The sequence below is a fragment of the Eleutherodactylus coqui genome, chromosome 4, assembly GCF_035609145.1.
Source record: "Eleutherodactylus coqui strain aEleCoq1 chromosome 4, aEleCoq1.hap1, whole genome shotgun sequence".
NCBI lineage: Eukaryota > Metazoa > Chordata > Amphibia > Anura > Eleutherodactylidae > Eleutherodactylus > Eleutherodactylus coqui.
This window is the reverse complement of record NC_089840.1, coordinates 276,135,078-276,150,097: the sequence shown is the minus strand read 5'-3', so window position 1 is coordinate 276,150,097 and position 15,020 is coordinate 276,135,078. Positions and strand designations below refer to the sequence as shown.

Here is a 15,020-nt window from a genome sequence, read left to right as displayed (position 1 = left end):
GTTGTTTCTCAGGATCTGGCATTTTATTAGTGATGCTGTCTTTCTCATTCTGTAATTAATGACACCATCATTTTCAATTTTATCTTCCCTTTAGCAACCAGGCAGGCACATCTGTCCCAACCTTCAGCTGCCTTCATTTTAGCATCTTTAAAACTGCCTTTATATTCTATCATTGCATTTGACCACAGCCGGGGACTATCACTCATAGCACAATATCACGAAGCGCAGCGACGCATTTTTCTAATAGTTTTCTATCTACATTCCCTTGTGGGGGTTCCCTTTCTGTAAGGGAAACCCTCTTCATGTCCTGCAGCTCTCCCGACATCTTGGGGATTGGATATTTGTGAACAAGATTCTTAGAAGACCTTGTGGCGCATTCCTATACTGCTATTTACAGCCGGGGTCCCATGTCTGGTGTCCTGTTTCATGATTGACATCAATATTCATTCTGACTCATCTGAGGTGGCTTTTTTAGACCATCTGTTACCCATGTGTCACTGGTAATCTACATGGGTTTTTAATCACCTTTTTCCTCCTTATTTGAGGAGACGGTAACCCCGTCTGAGGATATGTTTACTATGGCAAGTGATTTTTGTCACAAGTCAGACACTTGTCCTACAGTATAATTGTTCCCTCTGCGTGCCCCTAAAAACTCAGGCTTCACAGGGCAGGACCCACCTAAACAATCGGTCCCTCGTCAGGGATCGGGAACATATTACCAGTAGATTAGGGAACTTAGATCATAGAATATCCACACTAGGACAATTATTCAACCTATTGACACTATTATGGCCTTCAAACACATTGGGTTACACATTCATTCAAACCCAGACAACGAGACAGCTTGTTTGACAGGGTTCTTTGTCATATAAAATGAACCAAATTTAGACCTTAAATGAACCACTCAATATAAATGAACACACTTACCTAACTTTGAACAGACAAAAGCACAGAGACACAATGAGGGATAAGAATAACAGTTTCTTACCAGCCAGCATGGTCCTGATTATGGGTCTGTGCATTCTGTCCGTTCGAGAGTAAGTCGGATCAGAGGTTCTGGTCACTTGGTCCCTGTTCAGGCGCCAGCTGTTACACCATAGGTGATTATCATAAGCAGGGCTTCTGGTATATTCATACTTGAGAGGTATATACGGAGAGGTGGCATATGTCACCAACAAAATTACTCCTAAGTTTACATGAAAATATGAGTCAATTGTTATTAGGCAAAAGACAATAGGACAAGTTAAACAATTTATTTCATCACAACTTATATGTTAAATCTTTGATACCTTATTGTATTCGTGTTTTGTCTATTACCCTTAAAGTTTCAATAAAAATCTTTTGAACACAAAGCATTTCTCACATTCTCAACGTGAAAATGGCTTCTCCCCTGTGTGAATTCTCAGATGAGTAACGACAGTTGATTTATGCATAAAACATTCACCACAATCTAAACATGTAAATGATGCATAAAACATTCACCACAATCTAAACATGTAAATGATGCATAAAACATTCACCACAATCAAAACATGTAAATGGCTTTTTTGCCACATTCTGAACATAAAAATGGCTTCTTCCCTTGTGTGAATTTTCTGATTTTTAATGAGAGTTGGTTTCGGCTTAAAACATTTTCCACAATCAGGAAGATACATGTCTGATGTACAGCAAGATGTGATTAATGTTTAAAACAGTTCCCATATTCCTAACATGAATGTGGCTTCTCCTCTGTGTGTTTTTTCTAATGTTTAATAAGAATATATTTATGTGTGAAAAGATTTCCCATATTCAGAACATAAAAATATCTTCTCTACCCTGTGTGAGTTCTCTGATGTAACACAAGATGTGATTTTCGGTTAAAACATTTCCCACATTCAGAACATGAATACGGCTTCTCTCCTGTGTGAGTTCTCTGATGTAACACAAGATGTGATTTTCGGTTAAAACATTTCCCACATTCAGAACACAAATACGGCTTCTCTCCTGTGTGAATTCTCTGATGTAACACAAGATGTGATTTTTGGTTAAAACATTTCCCACATTCAGAACAAGAATGGGGCTTTTCCCTTGTGTGAATTCTCTGATGTAACACAAGATGTGATTTTAGGTTAAAACATTTCCCACATTCAGAACATGAATATGGCTTCTCTCCTGTGTGAATTATCTGATGTCTCACAAGACATGATTTTTTGTTAAAACATTTCCCACATTCAGAACAAGAATGTGCCTTCTCCCCTGTGTGAATTCTCTGATGTAACACAAGACTTGATTTTTGGTTAAAACATTTCCCACATTCAGAACAAGAATGTGGCATCTCCCCTGTATGAATTCTCTGATGTTTAACAAGATCTGATTTATTGTTAAAAGATTTCCCACATTCAGAACATGAATATAGCTTCTCCACTGTGTGATTTCTCTGATGTAACACAAGATTTGATTTGAAATTAAAACATTTCCCACATTCAGAACATGAAAATGGCTTCTCCCCTGTGTGAATTCTCTGATGTAACACGAGATTTGATTTTCGGTTAAAACATTTCCCACATTCAGAACATGAAAATGGCTTTTCCCCTGTGTGAATTCTCTGATGTAACACAAGACTTGATTTTCGGTTAAAACATTTCCCACATTCTGAACATGAATATGGCTTTTCCCCTGTATGAATTCTCTGATGTTTAACAAGATCTGATTTATTGTTAGAAGATTTCCCACATTCAGAACACGAATATGGCTTCTCCCCTGTGTGAACTCTTTGTTGTTCAACATCTGTTCTGTAAATTTTATTTTGTTTAACATTCTTAAATGAATCAGAAGATGAAACATGTTTAGAAGGATCAGGAGATAGATTTTTGCTGTGAAGGGCTGAGGGCATATTTGGGATAATAGCCGGCTTTTCATTTGTATCTTGTATGATACCAGGATCTTCCACTTCATAATCTGTTGATATCAGATGTCCTTTGGAGTTTCTAGTTTTGTCATCTGGCAAGAATAAAATGAATTTTAATATTTTTGAATATAACATTACAATTATACTAATAGTTTATGACATTTGCATATAAATTGTTAAAGGGTTTTCCCATTCACAGAAACCACAATAATTTGTGGAGCGCCTAATCTACTGACAGCCATCCTAAAGGACCAATTATTTTAGCCAATAAGCTTATTTGTTGTGTTTTCCCATGCGTTGACGTTTAACTAGTACATACAGCCGGAGCTCTCAGCTGCTGATCTTATCCACGGCTCATACAGCTAGTAAGGTTACAGAGCACAGAAGCTTTAAGAAGAAAGTATCACACATTATTCAGGTTGTCCTGCACTGGACAAACAGTACAGGGATTACAGAGAAGTGCAACGTGTTTTGGAGTGTTTATAAACAGATTCACCTCCTTTTTCAAGCGTGGAACTAATAGATATAAAGCCTCTTACATTAAAAGCGAACCTAGAGGATCACTGGTGCCTGCAAACTCCTCATCCAAGTAAGTGCATCCTCTATTACTTTGTAAACTTTTCACTAATCACTAGGTGAATTGCTTAATATCAATGGATGACAGAAACTTCCATGGGCGCAATGACATCTCAACAACTCCACGCTGAACTGTTGAACCTTGACATATTGATTTAATCTCTTCAGATGCAGAACAGGTCGGACAGTGCCGTCCCCCTTGTGAAGAGATTGGAATATAACCCCCTGCACTGTTTATGGCGAAACAGGGACAATTACACCCTTAGAGGAGAAAGTGTGTATCACATAAGCCAAAGCATTGCACTATGAAGGAGAGATCGGAATTTTGGAACTGAAGAAGCAATCTTTGGGTTTGTAGAAAACTATATGGCATAGCTCGAAGAGATAACCTTCTGAACATAGATGTCCGAGCCATGAGTGAGTTAGGTCTCCTTGAATAAAAAAAGTCATCATCCCACTCTGATTGCCTTGGTTGGGGACAGCCATACACACAGAAGATTTAGTATAGGCGGGCTTGGAGTATAGTGGCCAGGGACACCAGGACGGGCGCAGTTTGTAGGAGAGTGTTTTGTTTTCCAGCCGCAAAAGAAACAAATCTGGAGCCTCTTCTTCTGTGCAGAACCACACGTGACTGGCTTTGTTTTCTGGTAGATGAGAACTCTTACCACAAATAGCTTTAGAAACATTATTGGCTAGTCAACTGTCTCTCATAGGGAAATCTTCATACTCCCCAGGAATATGCCACACCAAGGAGCATCTGCTAGGGGGCTTGGTATAGGTTGACTGGTTTTGGTGGGTGGGTGGGGGGGTTGGAAGTGGAGTAAAGAAAGTTGGCTGCAGTGGTGGTGGTAAAAAGAAAGAGGAAGGAAAAGAGGGAGGAGAGAATACTTACCTCAGTGGAGAAAATACTCACCTAACTACCATAGACAGTAGAGCTCCGAGACTCTGAGCTAAAACTGATTACCTGGCTTCTGCAGGAGGTGTATAGCTGGGAGGAGAAACTAACACTTTTTTTTTTTGCTTAGTGTACACCCTATAGTGGTAGTAGCTATACCCATGGTTTTCAACTGTGTCTCCCAATGCAAAAGTCGAGAAATAAACAGTGTTTTTTTATTAGGATTGTAAAAATCTAAAGTAAAATTAAAAAAATCTACAAATTGGTATTACTACATCCATAACGGTCTACTTAGGTCTCCATCAGAAAAAAAAAATAATGAAAAGCTATCAAAAAGTTTTATATATTCCCCAAAATGGTACCAATGCAAACTACAGGTCACCCCACAAAAATCGAGCCCTCACACAGTCCTATCAATGGAAAAATGAAAAAAATGCAGGTAAAATCTAGCGTCAGAAAATCATTTTTTCTTAAAATGTATTTAACTTTTAAGCATTACTACATATTAATGAACTGTATAAATTTGGTATCACTGTGCTCCTACTGACCCACAGAATTAAGAAGTATAATCCAAGACAAAATGTAATAAAAAGCAATTAAAAAGTCGTATGTATTCTAAAATAGTACTAACAAAAACTCCAGGACGTCTCGCACAAAATGAGTTCTTGCATAATTATGTTCACGGAAAAACAAAAATGTTATGGCTGTCAGAAGTTTTCAGCACATTATATGGTAGATTAAATAGTGTCATTGAAAAATATGACTCGTCCTGCAAAACATCAAGCCCTCAGATGGATAAATAATAGAGTTATGATTGTATTATAAAGGGGGAAGAAAAAACAAAAATGGAAAAAAGGGCCGCGTCCTCAAGAGGTTAATATGGATTTTAAAAAAACTGCTCTTGTGTGCGGGACTGATAGTTTTACTCCTAATGTGACTTAAAAGGTCCCCTCATTTTTGTTTGAGCAGCGTATTATGAAAAAAATTCTTAACATTGTTTTTGGCTAAATAAGGCAACATTCAGCAGAAAACCCGACAACACAGACTCTTCTCTACATGTAGTCTCACCTGGGGGGTCATCTGTAGGAATCCCCTCTTTACACGGCTGATCCCCCCTCACATGTGTCTCTGTAGCATCAATAGGGATCAGATCTTCCTCCAGTTTCACCAGCTATGAAATAAATATTGTAAAAGTCATCACACAGTTGGAGAAGTCGTGTGGAAGGTTTTATATGGCCAGAAAAGGTCATTAATTAGTATGAGGAGTCGGAATGACATGACAGCAGTAGTGACCTGGGCCAAATAGCTGCAGGTCTCCTGTATAACTCCAACCTGTTGCTTCTTTATTCCAACCAGAAGTCTCCAGAACTAGAAAACATGCAGAGATCTAATGTCTGTGGTTGGCTGTAATCCCGCCAGCTCCAGCTTTCTCATTACACAATTATATATATATATATATATATATATATATATATATATGTGTGTGTGAAAGCCCTCACTCACTCACTGACCAGTTCTCTAACTTCCCGATGTCATACAAACATGAAATTTGGCTCAAGCATTCTTTAGGTCCTATATGGGGAGAGTGGAAGTGGTGGCACATTCTGCAGAGGGACATCGGTACTTGCAGCCTGAGGAGAATCTAATGCTCCTCTATATGTATACATATTTTATTCCTCGATTACTCTAAACTAACCTTGACTTCATTAAATTTTCCGTGCAAACAACATGTAAACACCTGGATCAAATTAAATTGGGCATGGCCAAGCCTATCAGTTAGTATACATATAAAGGGAAAGCCCTCACTGACTAAGTAATTCTCTTACTTCCCGATGTCGCATAAACATGAAATTCGGCATGACCATTCTTTAGGTCCTAAATAGGAAACGTAAAGGAATCACAACTCAAAAATTCAATGCTAAGTGCAAATGTATTTGCACACCTGCGCAATGTACCAAATCTAATTCTCTAACTTTCCGATGTCGTACAATCATGAAATTTGGCAGGAGCATTCTTTAGGTCCTATATCGTAAAAGTATAGGGGTCAAAACTCAAAAACTACAATGCTTATTGCAAAAATACTGGCACCCCTGTGTAATGTACCAAATCTAATTTTCTAACTTTCCGATGTCGTACAAACATGAAATTTGGCAGGAGCATTCTTTAGGTCCTATATAGTAAAAGTATAGGGGTCAAAATTTGAAACTACAATGCTTATTGCAAAAATACTGGCACCCCTGTGTAATGTACCAAATCTAATTCTCTAACTTCATGATGTCGAACAAACAAGAAATTAGGCATGACCATTCTTTAGGTCCTAAATAGAAAAAGTAAAGGGGTCACAACTTGAAAATGCAATGCTAAGTGCAAAAGTATTGGCACCCCTGTGTAATGTAGCAAATCTAATTCTCTAACTTCCTGGTGTCATACAAACATGAACTTTGACAGGAGCATTCTTTAGTTCCTAAATAGGGAAAGTAAAGGGGTCACAAGTCAATTATTCAATGCTAATTGCAAAGGTAAGTGCATCCCTATATAATGTAGTTTCCTGTTGTCGTACAATCGTAAAATTTGGCGCAAGTATTCTTTAGGTCCTAAATGAGGAGAGTGTGAGGGGTGGCATATTCTGCAGAGGGACATCGGTACACGCAGCCTGAGAAAAATCTAATGCTCCTCTGTGTGTATACACATTTTATTCCTCAGTTACTCTAAAGTAACCTTGACTTCATAAAATTTTCCGTGCAATATATAATTAGACTGAACACAAGACCTTGTCAGCCATCCTACTGACCAGAGAGATTTCATGAGACCTTCTCTCCATCTACCTGATCATCCTGTGGAAGAGAAGGATAGGGACATCTCTCCGCTGCTGTTCTCTTACTGGTTCTACCTGCAGAAAACACAGACAGCCACTGACTTCATTCTCTCCATACAAATAATAAAGGCCATGTGGATTTAGTCCTGTCTATTACCTGGTAATGGGGGGGACTGGTGGTCCTCCATCATGACGTCCTTGTACAGATCCTGGTGTCCTTCTAAATACTCCCACTCCTCCATGGAGAAATAGACAGTGACGTCCTGACACCTTATAGGAACCTGACAACACAATGATACTGTCATCACCCAGACATGTTATGCCGCCATAGCGTTACTGAATAATGTCCCAGCATTCCCAGCAGCGTCACCTCTCCAGTCAGCAGCTCAATCATCTTGTTGGTGAGTTCTAGGATCTTCTGTTCATCGATCTCCTCCAGTATCAGGGAGTGAGGTGGAGGCCCTGTGATTGGACTAAGGGGTCTTCCCAATCTATCAGATACCGGGGCCTGACAGTCGTCACTAGAAGTCTTCTTCACTACCGTGTAATCCTGTTTATGGGGAGATACATCCATAAATATCCCTGCAGACATTCCCGGAGTCCTTCATGTCTCCAGTTATGTCCAACAATTAGTAAGATTCTCCTCACATCTGTGTTCATCATCTCCGTTGTTCTACTCAGTCACAGGAGCAGAAGAACAAAATGATCAGAGTTTTGGTTCTGTCAGATGACAGACAATAATGACCCCCAACAACCTTCAATTGCCTTATAGTAGATCTGTTGGGTTTCCGTCATTCTACCAGAACAACCGGCTCTATTATTTTCCCGGAATTTATGATGAATCAGCAGTAAATCCTCTGCCGTAGATGTGACCAGAGACTGACATAGATAAGAATGATGGAACGTGACGTCATCCCCAGAATCTCTCACCTCTCCTGTAAGCCGGAAGAGTATCTCTAGGGTGAGGGTGAATATACCCTCTGCCATCTTGTCCCGGTTCCTCTGCATTCTTGTCGGGTCAATCAGGAAAATGATCTGCTATAGAAGATATCAGCTGAGTATCCTGAAAGGGAAGAAGAGAAGACAATGTAACCCCCCCACCCGCAAATCTCTGTATTATAGTTGATTCAAAGACAGCAATGAATATGCGTGTTTTTAGACGGGCGATTTTTAGTATGATTTCTGTGCGTTGCGGGATGCACAGAGATTCGGACAAGAACGGGACATGCTGCTATTTTTTTTCTTGGACTATTCATCCGAATAAACAAAAAAGTATATGTGAATTTACCCCTATCAAATGAATGGATCTGAAAATGAATGAAAAAAACGTCGTTGTGCGTGTACCCTAAAGACGATAAACACAATAATGGGATTTTTACCGCAAGATTTATTGACCCGAACTCAGAGGATTATTGGGACCTATGATGCTTTGAATTCTGGTCAGTAAAACCCGTGGTTGGACTGGAACACACGTCCGTATCACAGACGAGGAAATGTGTCCGTAATATCCTCAGCTGAAACTTGCCTTTAAGGGGGGTTGTCACAAAAATTTGTTTTTACCAACTTCTGCACCCCACGTAAAATACAAAATACATTATACTCACCAATCGTCAGCCCCCTGGAATGCAGGTAAATGGCTACCATTGCCCCAGCACTGGCCTGGGGTTGTACGGCTTGGAGAAAGTCGGGTGACTGCTGCAGCCAATCAGAGTCTGCAGCAACACTGTCCCAAACTCCTGGCATCATACCACCCAGAATATTAGCACTGATGCAAGGAGTACAACCTCTGATTGGAAGCAGCAGTAAACTAACTTCCATTCAGGGCTGAGGAGAGGCAAGAATGCTTTATTAATTTAAGGGGGGGGTCCAGCAGCTAGAATTTTTGTTTTTGTGACAAAATCCCATTAAATATCTAATATGCTACTGTGTTATATCTCTCCATGATGCGCTCCACTGTACATCGCTTCCCTCCTGTCCATGCATAACTCACCCACGCGCTCCGTTCTGCCAACACACTCAGACTAAACACCTCTCTATTTCTAACTTCACATGCTCGCCTCCAAGATTCCTCTACAGCAGCACCGATCCTCTGGAATGCTCTACCCCCCAACATTCGGACAATTCCTGACACACAGAGCTTCTGATGTACCGTAAAGACACACCTCTTCATAGAAGCATACCAATGATCTAGTCCCCCATCCCCACAATATGCCCTCTGTCTATTCCTATGGCTATCCACTTTTGCCCATCATGTACACTTCCTGTCCCAGACCTCCTATATTACCCCTACCCCGTTTGTGTCCGAAAAATACTGTATATCACATATTATCGTCACATTGCTGTGTTCCCCCTTGCTCCACCTCCTCTCCCTGTACCTTTTGTATCAACCCCACCCCCACATGTAACTTTTGTAATTTCTGTAATTTTTTTAATTTCTTCATCCCCTAATGGAGTCCCCTCACTACTGAACACTGCGTATAAAGCATTAAATCTAAACCTTACACAGTTGACTTCCCAAGTTCTCTCACATGGGATCACGAGAATTAATAATAAATACAGATCATCTTGGAGCTTCAATGATGAAGGGAAATCAAGATGTGAAAAACAACAGTCTGTATAGAGCCAATAAGATACAGTAGGGATCAACTATTTTTTTTTTTGGGGGGGGGGTGGGGGGTTATTTCCACTTTTCAAAAGCTATAACATTATGTTATCATCAACATGGCTATATTAAACAAAAAATATAGTTTAGAACCCAATGTAACTCCCAGCATTCCCTATTGAAGAATATTTTGAGCAAAAAGTGGGAAACTCCATGGGGGTATCCTCTCTTAGTTACTAAAATTCAAGAACATCCATCGGTGGTCTTCCGTAGAAACCATAGGCTGCTATTTTGGAGCCTTCTCTTCACCATTGCAAACAGAGCGCTCTCCACAGTATTCGATCAGCCATGGGCCCATCATTAAAAGACTCCTTTAAGTGTGGGATACGGGGGTTGTAAGTGTTGCTCAAACATTTATCATAACTGGAATGAAATTGATACAGGACAATTAAATCAATACCCCTTAGGGACTTTATGAATTGTGGTTTGACCTACATTTACTTGCTGGATTGCCTACTTGCTGAGAACTAGAGCAAACCACTATTGCTGGAATATCCAGATGGGGTTCACGAAGCATGGTGCCTCTAAACATTTTCTCGGCCACCATGATAGTGACCTCACCTACATGCGTTTGACACCACTGGAAAAGATTCCTCAAGGGGAATTTTTGACATTAAGGAGAAATTAAATGTTTTCTATTTTCCGGATGAGAACACTTACACCTCAGGCTGCGTCAGATGAGCATTTTGTTTTTTGCGCACCTATGTGCGCAAAAAAATCACATCTGTTAGAACCATTGGTTTCCTATGAAGTGCTCACATTTCCATTTTTTTTTAGAGGCTCAAAATACTCGTACCTACAAAAGATAGGACAGGCGTGCTTTAAATGCGTGCCGGTAAGGTCCGTGCTGCGCGTAAAGACAGCAGTGACAGGGGATTAGGGGACTTTGTTTGGAGGGCGGATAGAAAAAAAAAGCATTAAGTTCCTGGGCTATGTTTACATAGTGGAACAAAGAACATAAACCACCACAGGTAACATGTGAAATAATAGATGGAGAGGGGAACTTTCTGTATATGGGTACTAATGCAAAATCTGTTAAGCCCCGCGAGGAGTCCTCTCATCACTGAACACTGTAACAGCACTGTCACAGTGTTCAGTGATGAGGGGTCTGCAGCGAGGACACCCCATTGACAGCCACCCCATTGACAGCAGTGGGATGACAGTAACGCCTGCTGCGATTATTCTTTTGGGGGGCTTGAAATATAAGCCCTATCCCGAAAATCATCCCTAGCTGTGAATTCAATGAATCATTGAGCACTGCCTCTGATTGACTGAGCGCTCAGACCAAACAGAGGCACTGCTCAGCTGTCATTCAATGAATGGCTGAGTGCTGCCTCTGATTAGAGGCAGCACTTTATGGAGGCGGAGATTTTTCAATACCTGGCCACCAGAAGGCAGATGAAGATTTCTAGGGATGGGGAGAAGAGCCAGACATTGCTTCTAGGTGGGTTCATTTATTTATTTTTTTCACAGCTAGGGATTATTTTTAGGGTAGGGCTTATATTTCAAGAACCCCCATCCTGAAAATGAATTGCAGCAGGGGTTGCCTTCATCTCATTGCCTTCTATGGGGCAGCAGCAGCGCCGGTCCCATTGAAAGCAATTGGATGGCATCGCGCTCCTCTGCCAAAGCTGTCACAGCTGTTGCAGGGGATTCTTTCATCCCTGCAAGGAGTCCCATCATCACTGAACACTTTGACAGTGCTGTCACAGTGTTCAGTGATGGGGGGACCTTCATGAAGCAGCTGCGCTTCTACAAGCACAGCTGCTCCACACACTTTTTTGCTCACATGTCTAAAAATGCACGGGGCTTCGGTCACGCGCATTTTGTACATCCGTGGAGTGTATTTTTTTGCGCACATAGGCGCACAAAATTTTGAGGTTTTAAATTTCGGGTTACCTTTTTACGATAAATAACTTCATATTTACTTTATGTTTTGGTTTAATCTGTATAATTTTTATTTCAATGTTTTAATAGAAATGTCTTCCTGTTCAAGAGCTTTTCTACCATGGGGTGTAACAACCAACATCTTGCATTTTGAGCTAATGTCAAAATGATTTATATTCAAACTTTAAGCAGACCACCTATTTTAATTTATTTCTTACTATTATTCATTATTTTAAATTTCAACAACCCATTTTTAAACAACCCAAACGGCGCTAATCTCGTTACCTCCCTAGGCGGTCTGTGTGAATCTCTGGTTCAACCCCTCCTGTTTCCATCACATATGTCGCCCATATAATCTTCACCATACTCATTTATCTATTTAGTTACTCAGTTTATACATTACAGTGTATTCTCACCATAATCCCACCTACAATCCAGTAACATGCTATTTAAAAAAAACAAAAAACTTAACTGTTTATATATTTTTATGTCCCTCTATGTATTTATGGTGAATTAAGTCCTACTTCTTTACTCATATTATGATTTTTTAATTTAGTCTTATAATTTTCATATGGGCAATGTAATACTGTTGATCCACCAACCATTTCCAGATGCTGGACAACAAGAACGTGCGCTCCAGCGACGCAGATAGCGGCACTCTTTTGGCATTTGCACGCCGAAATGGTGGAAAACCATGTGCCAAAATGGTCATTTTGGCGGGACAATTTGACTGCTCTTCTGATCTTCTGGCCAATTGAGTGCCATTTTTGTGCTCCAGGCAATGTGATTGAGCATCACTACCTTCTGAGTTTAGCCACACCCAAATTGTCAGGAATTACACACCCAGTTGAGCATTTTGGAGGTAGATTGCAAACACACTAATCAGTAGACAAGAGACCATGTACTTTATAAATTGAGTGTCCTTCTCCTTTACGCTTGATAAAAAGAGAACCTCCTTCGAAATGTGTTGCAAGACTTTTATTTCTGTATGTATATTCTAGCAATAAAATAGTATCCAATTTGGGATCATGGGCCTTATCCTCTCCAGTGATTATTTTAAAGCACAAGTGGGGGTGTTTTCAATCTTGGACCCCTCCCCCACAAATAACATAACTGTAGAGATGAGCGAACCTACTCGTTTCGAGTAATTACTCGATCGAGCACCGCGATTTTCGAGTACTTCCGTACTCAGGTGAAAAGATTCGGGGGCGGGGGAGGCGTGGCAGAGCGGGGTGTAGCAGCGGGGAACAGGGGGGAGCCCTCTCTCTCTCCCTCTCCCCCCCCCCCCCCACTCCCCGCTGCAACCCCCCACTCACCCACGGTGCCCCCCGAATCTTTTCGCCCGAGTACGGAAGTACTCGAAAAATGCGGTGCTCGGGCGAAAAAGGGGCATGGCCGAGTAGGTTCGCTCATCTCTACATAAGTGCCATTGCTTTTCTAGCAGGTTCGCTCATCTCTACATAAGTGCCATTGCTTTTCTCTGCATGCTACCTTCTTTTGGACATAAGTCATCTACGCAACCTCTAGAGTGCTTGAACTTTTTCTTTTTTAATTTTGTTTGTTTCCAAACTTCCCAAAGTAGCGTTACATGGTCAATAATCTCCTGCTGCCTCCCTGGTGTCTACACTATAAGAAGCTGGGAGCCGCAAAACTCCAACTGCAGAGCCAGACAGGGGACATGGAAGTAATCTGTGCCTACATGACCTGCGATGATGACACTATCATCTGATCAGTCACCCGTGTGGGAGGAGAAAAGGGATCACATGACCCGGTCTCTACGCTCAGTGTATGCAGGTCTCTGCGTAGACACCTGGTCATGTGATCAAGCTTGAAAAAGACGGTGGAGGTCAAAACGAAGCTGCTTGTCTTTTCGTTATGGGAGAATATGCTGCTGAGTATTTGTTTTTCTCTTGGATTAATTACCCTCACTTAAGAAATTTTTTTTTTGTATCTAATCTGCGTCTCCTCCTTTTCAGTTTCGTCCCATTGCTTCTACTCTTTCCTTGTGCAGATGAGAATAGGGCTGATCCCTCTGCAGTGTGACAGCCCTTCAGATATTTGTAGACAGCTATTAAGTCTCCACTCAACCTTCTTTTTTGCAAGCTAAATACTCCCGAGTCCTTTAACTATTCCTCGTAGGACATGATTTGCAGACCGCTCACCATCTTGGTGACTTCTTTGAATTTGCTCCAGTTTGCTGATGTCTTTTTAAAATTGTGGTGCAAAAAACTGGACAGAGTATTCCAGATGAGGTCTAAATAAGTAGAGGGGATAATGACCTCACGTGATCTAGACTTTATGCTTCTCTTAATTCATCCCAGAAATGTGTTTGCCTTTTTGGCTGCTGCATCACATTATTGACTCATGTTCAGCCTATGATCTATTAGTATACCTTAGTCCTTTTCACATGTGCTGCTGCTTAGCCCAACTCCTACCATGCTGTATGTTTTTTTTTTCATGTTTCTTGCTCAGATGTAGGACTTTGCATTTCTCCCTGTTAAATACCATTCTGTAAGTCGCCACCCACTGTTAACGTTTGTCCAGATTTTTTTGAATCCTCTCTCCTCCAATGTTAAGCCATTGTTCCTGCCTTTGTGTCGTTTGAAAACTCAATAGGTTTCTCCCTCAATTCCCTTATCTAAATCATTAATAAAAATCTTGAACGCTAGGCCTAGGACACAGTCTTGTGATACCCGACTCAAAATATTCTTCCACTTGAATGCGTAGGCATTTATGACCTCTCTTTGAGTGGAATCATGTAGCCTGTTCTGAATCCACCTAACTGTTGCCTTGTCAATCCCATGTTTGGTCATTTTTTCAATGAGTATGGTATGAGATACTTTGTCAAATGCTTTACTAAAGTCAAGATATACTATATCCACCGCATTTCCCTGATCAACCCAGTCGGTGATTCTGTCATAGAAAGATATTAGATTTGACTGACATGACTTGCTTGTTACAAACCCATGCTGGCTCTGGTAATTACTCCATTCTTATCCAAGTACTTGCAGACATGCTGTTTAACAATTTGTACAATGATCTTTCCCATACGAGATGGAGGGGCGGAACCGTATGTGTAGGAGTTAATCATGCAGCATAAATGACATGATAACTTTTTTCTGCAGACTTGTACAATTATGATGATACCAAAATTAATATATATATACATATATATTTATGTCCCTGGAGGGAAACTGAACCGGTGAGGCTATGATCGCTCTGATAATACACTGCTGTACTGCAATGCATCATAGCTTATCCTAGTGATCACAGACCCGGACGCTATTGACGCATTTAT

General features: G+C 40.7%; 1 protein-coding gene across 5 annotated transcripts in view; it reads right to left on the bottom strand.

Moving 5' to 3' along the window:
* LOC136624355 (zinc finger protein 300-like) overlaps positions 1-8,340 on the bottom strand; it is a 56,615-nt gene extending 48,275 nt beyond the window's left edge. Inside the window, exons 1-5 of one of the 5 annotated variants that reach the window (XM_066598311.1) lie at positions 8,104-8,340; positions 7,331-7,723; positions 7,184-7,248; positions 5,427-5,529; positions 1,583-2,979 (exon numbers count right to left, since the gene is read on the bottom strand). In XM_066598311.1, coding sequence (XP_066454408.1) covers positions 1,811-2,979; positions 5,427-5,529; positions 7,184-7,248; positions 7,331-7,478 — 1,485 coding nt within the window. In that variant the 5' untranslated portion in view covers positions 7,479-7,723; positions 8,104-8,340 and the 3' untranslated portion in view covers positions 1,583-1,810. Of the gene's footprint in view, positions 1-1,582; positions 5,530-7,149; positions 7,249-7,330; positions 8,077-8,103 lie in introns of those variants that run through there. The other 4 variants (XM_066598315.1, XM_066598314.1, XM_066598312.1 and 1 more) reach the window with 4 other exon arrangements.
* Positions 8,341-15,020: the final 6,680 nt, after the last annotated feature.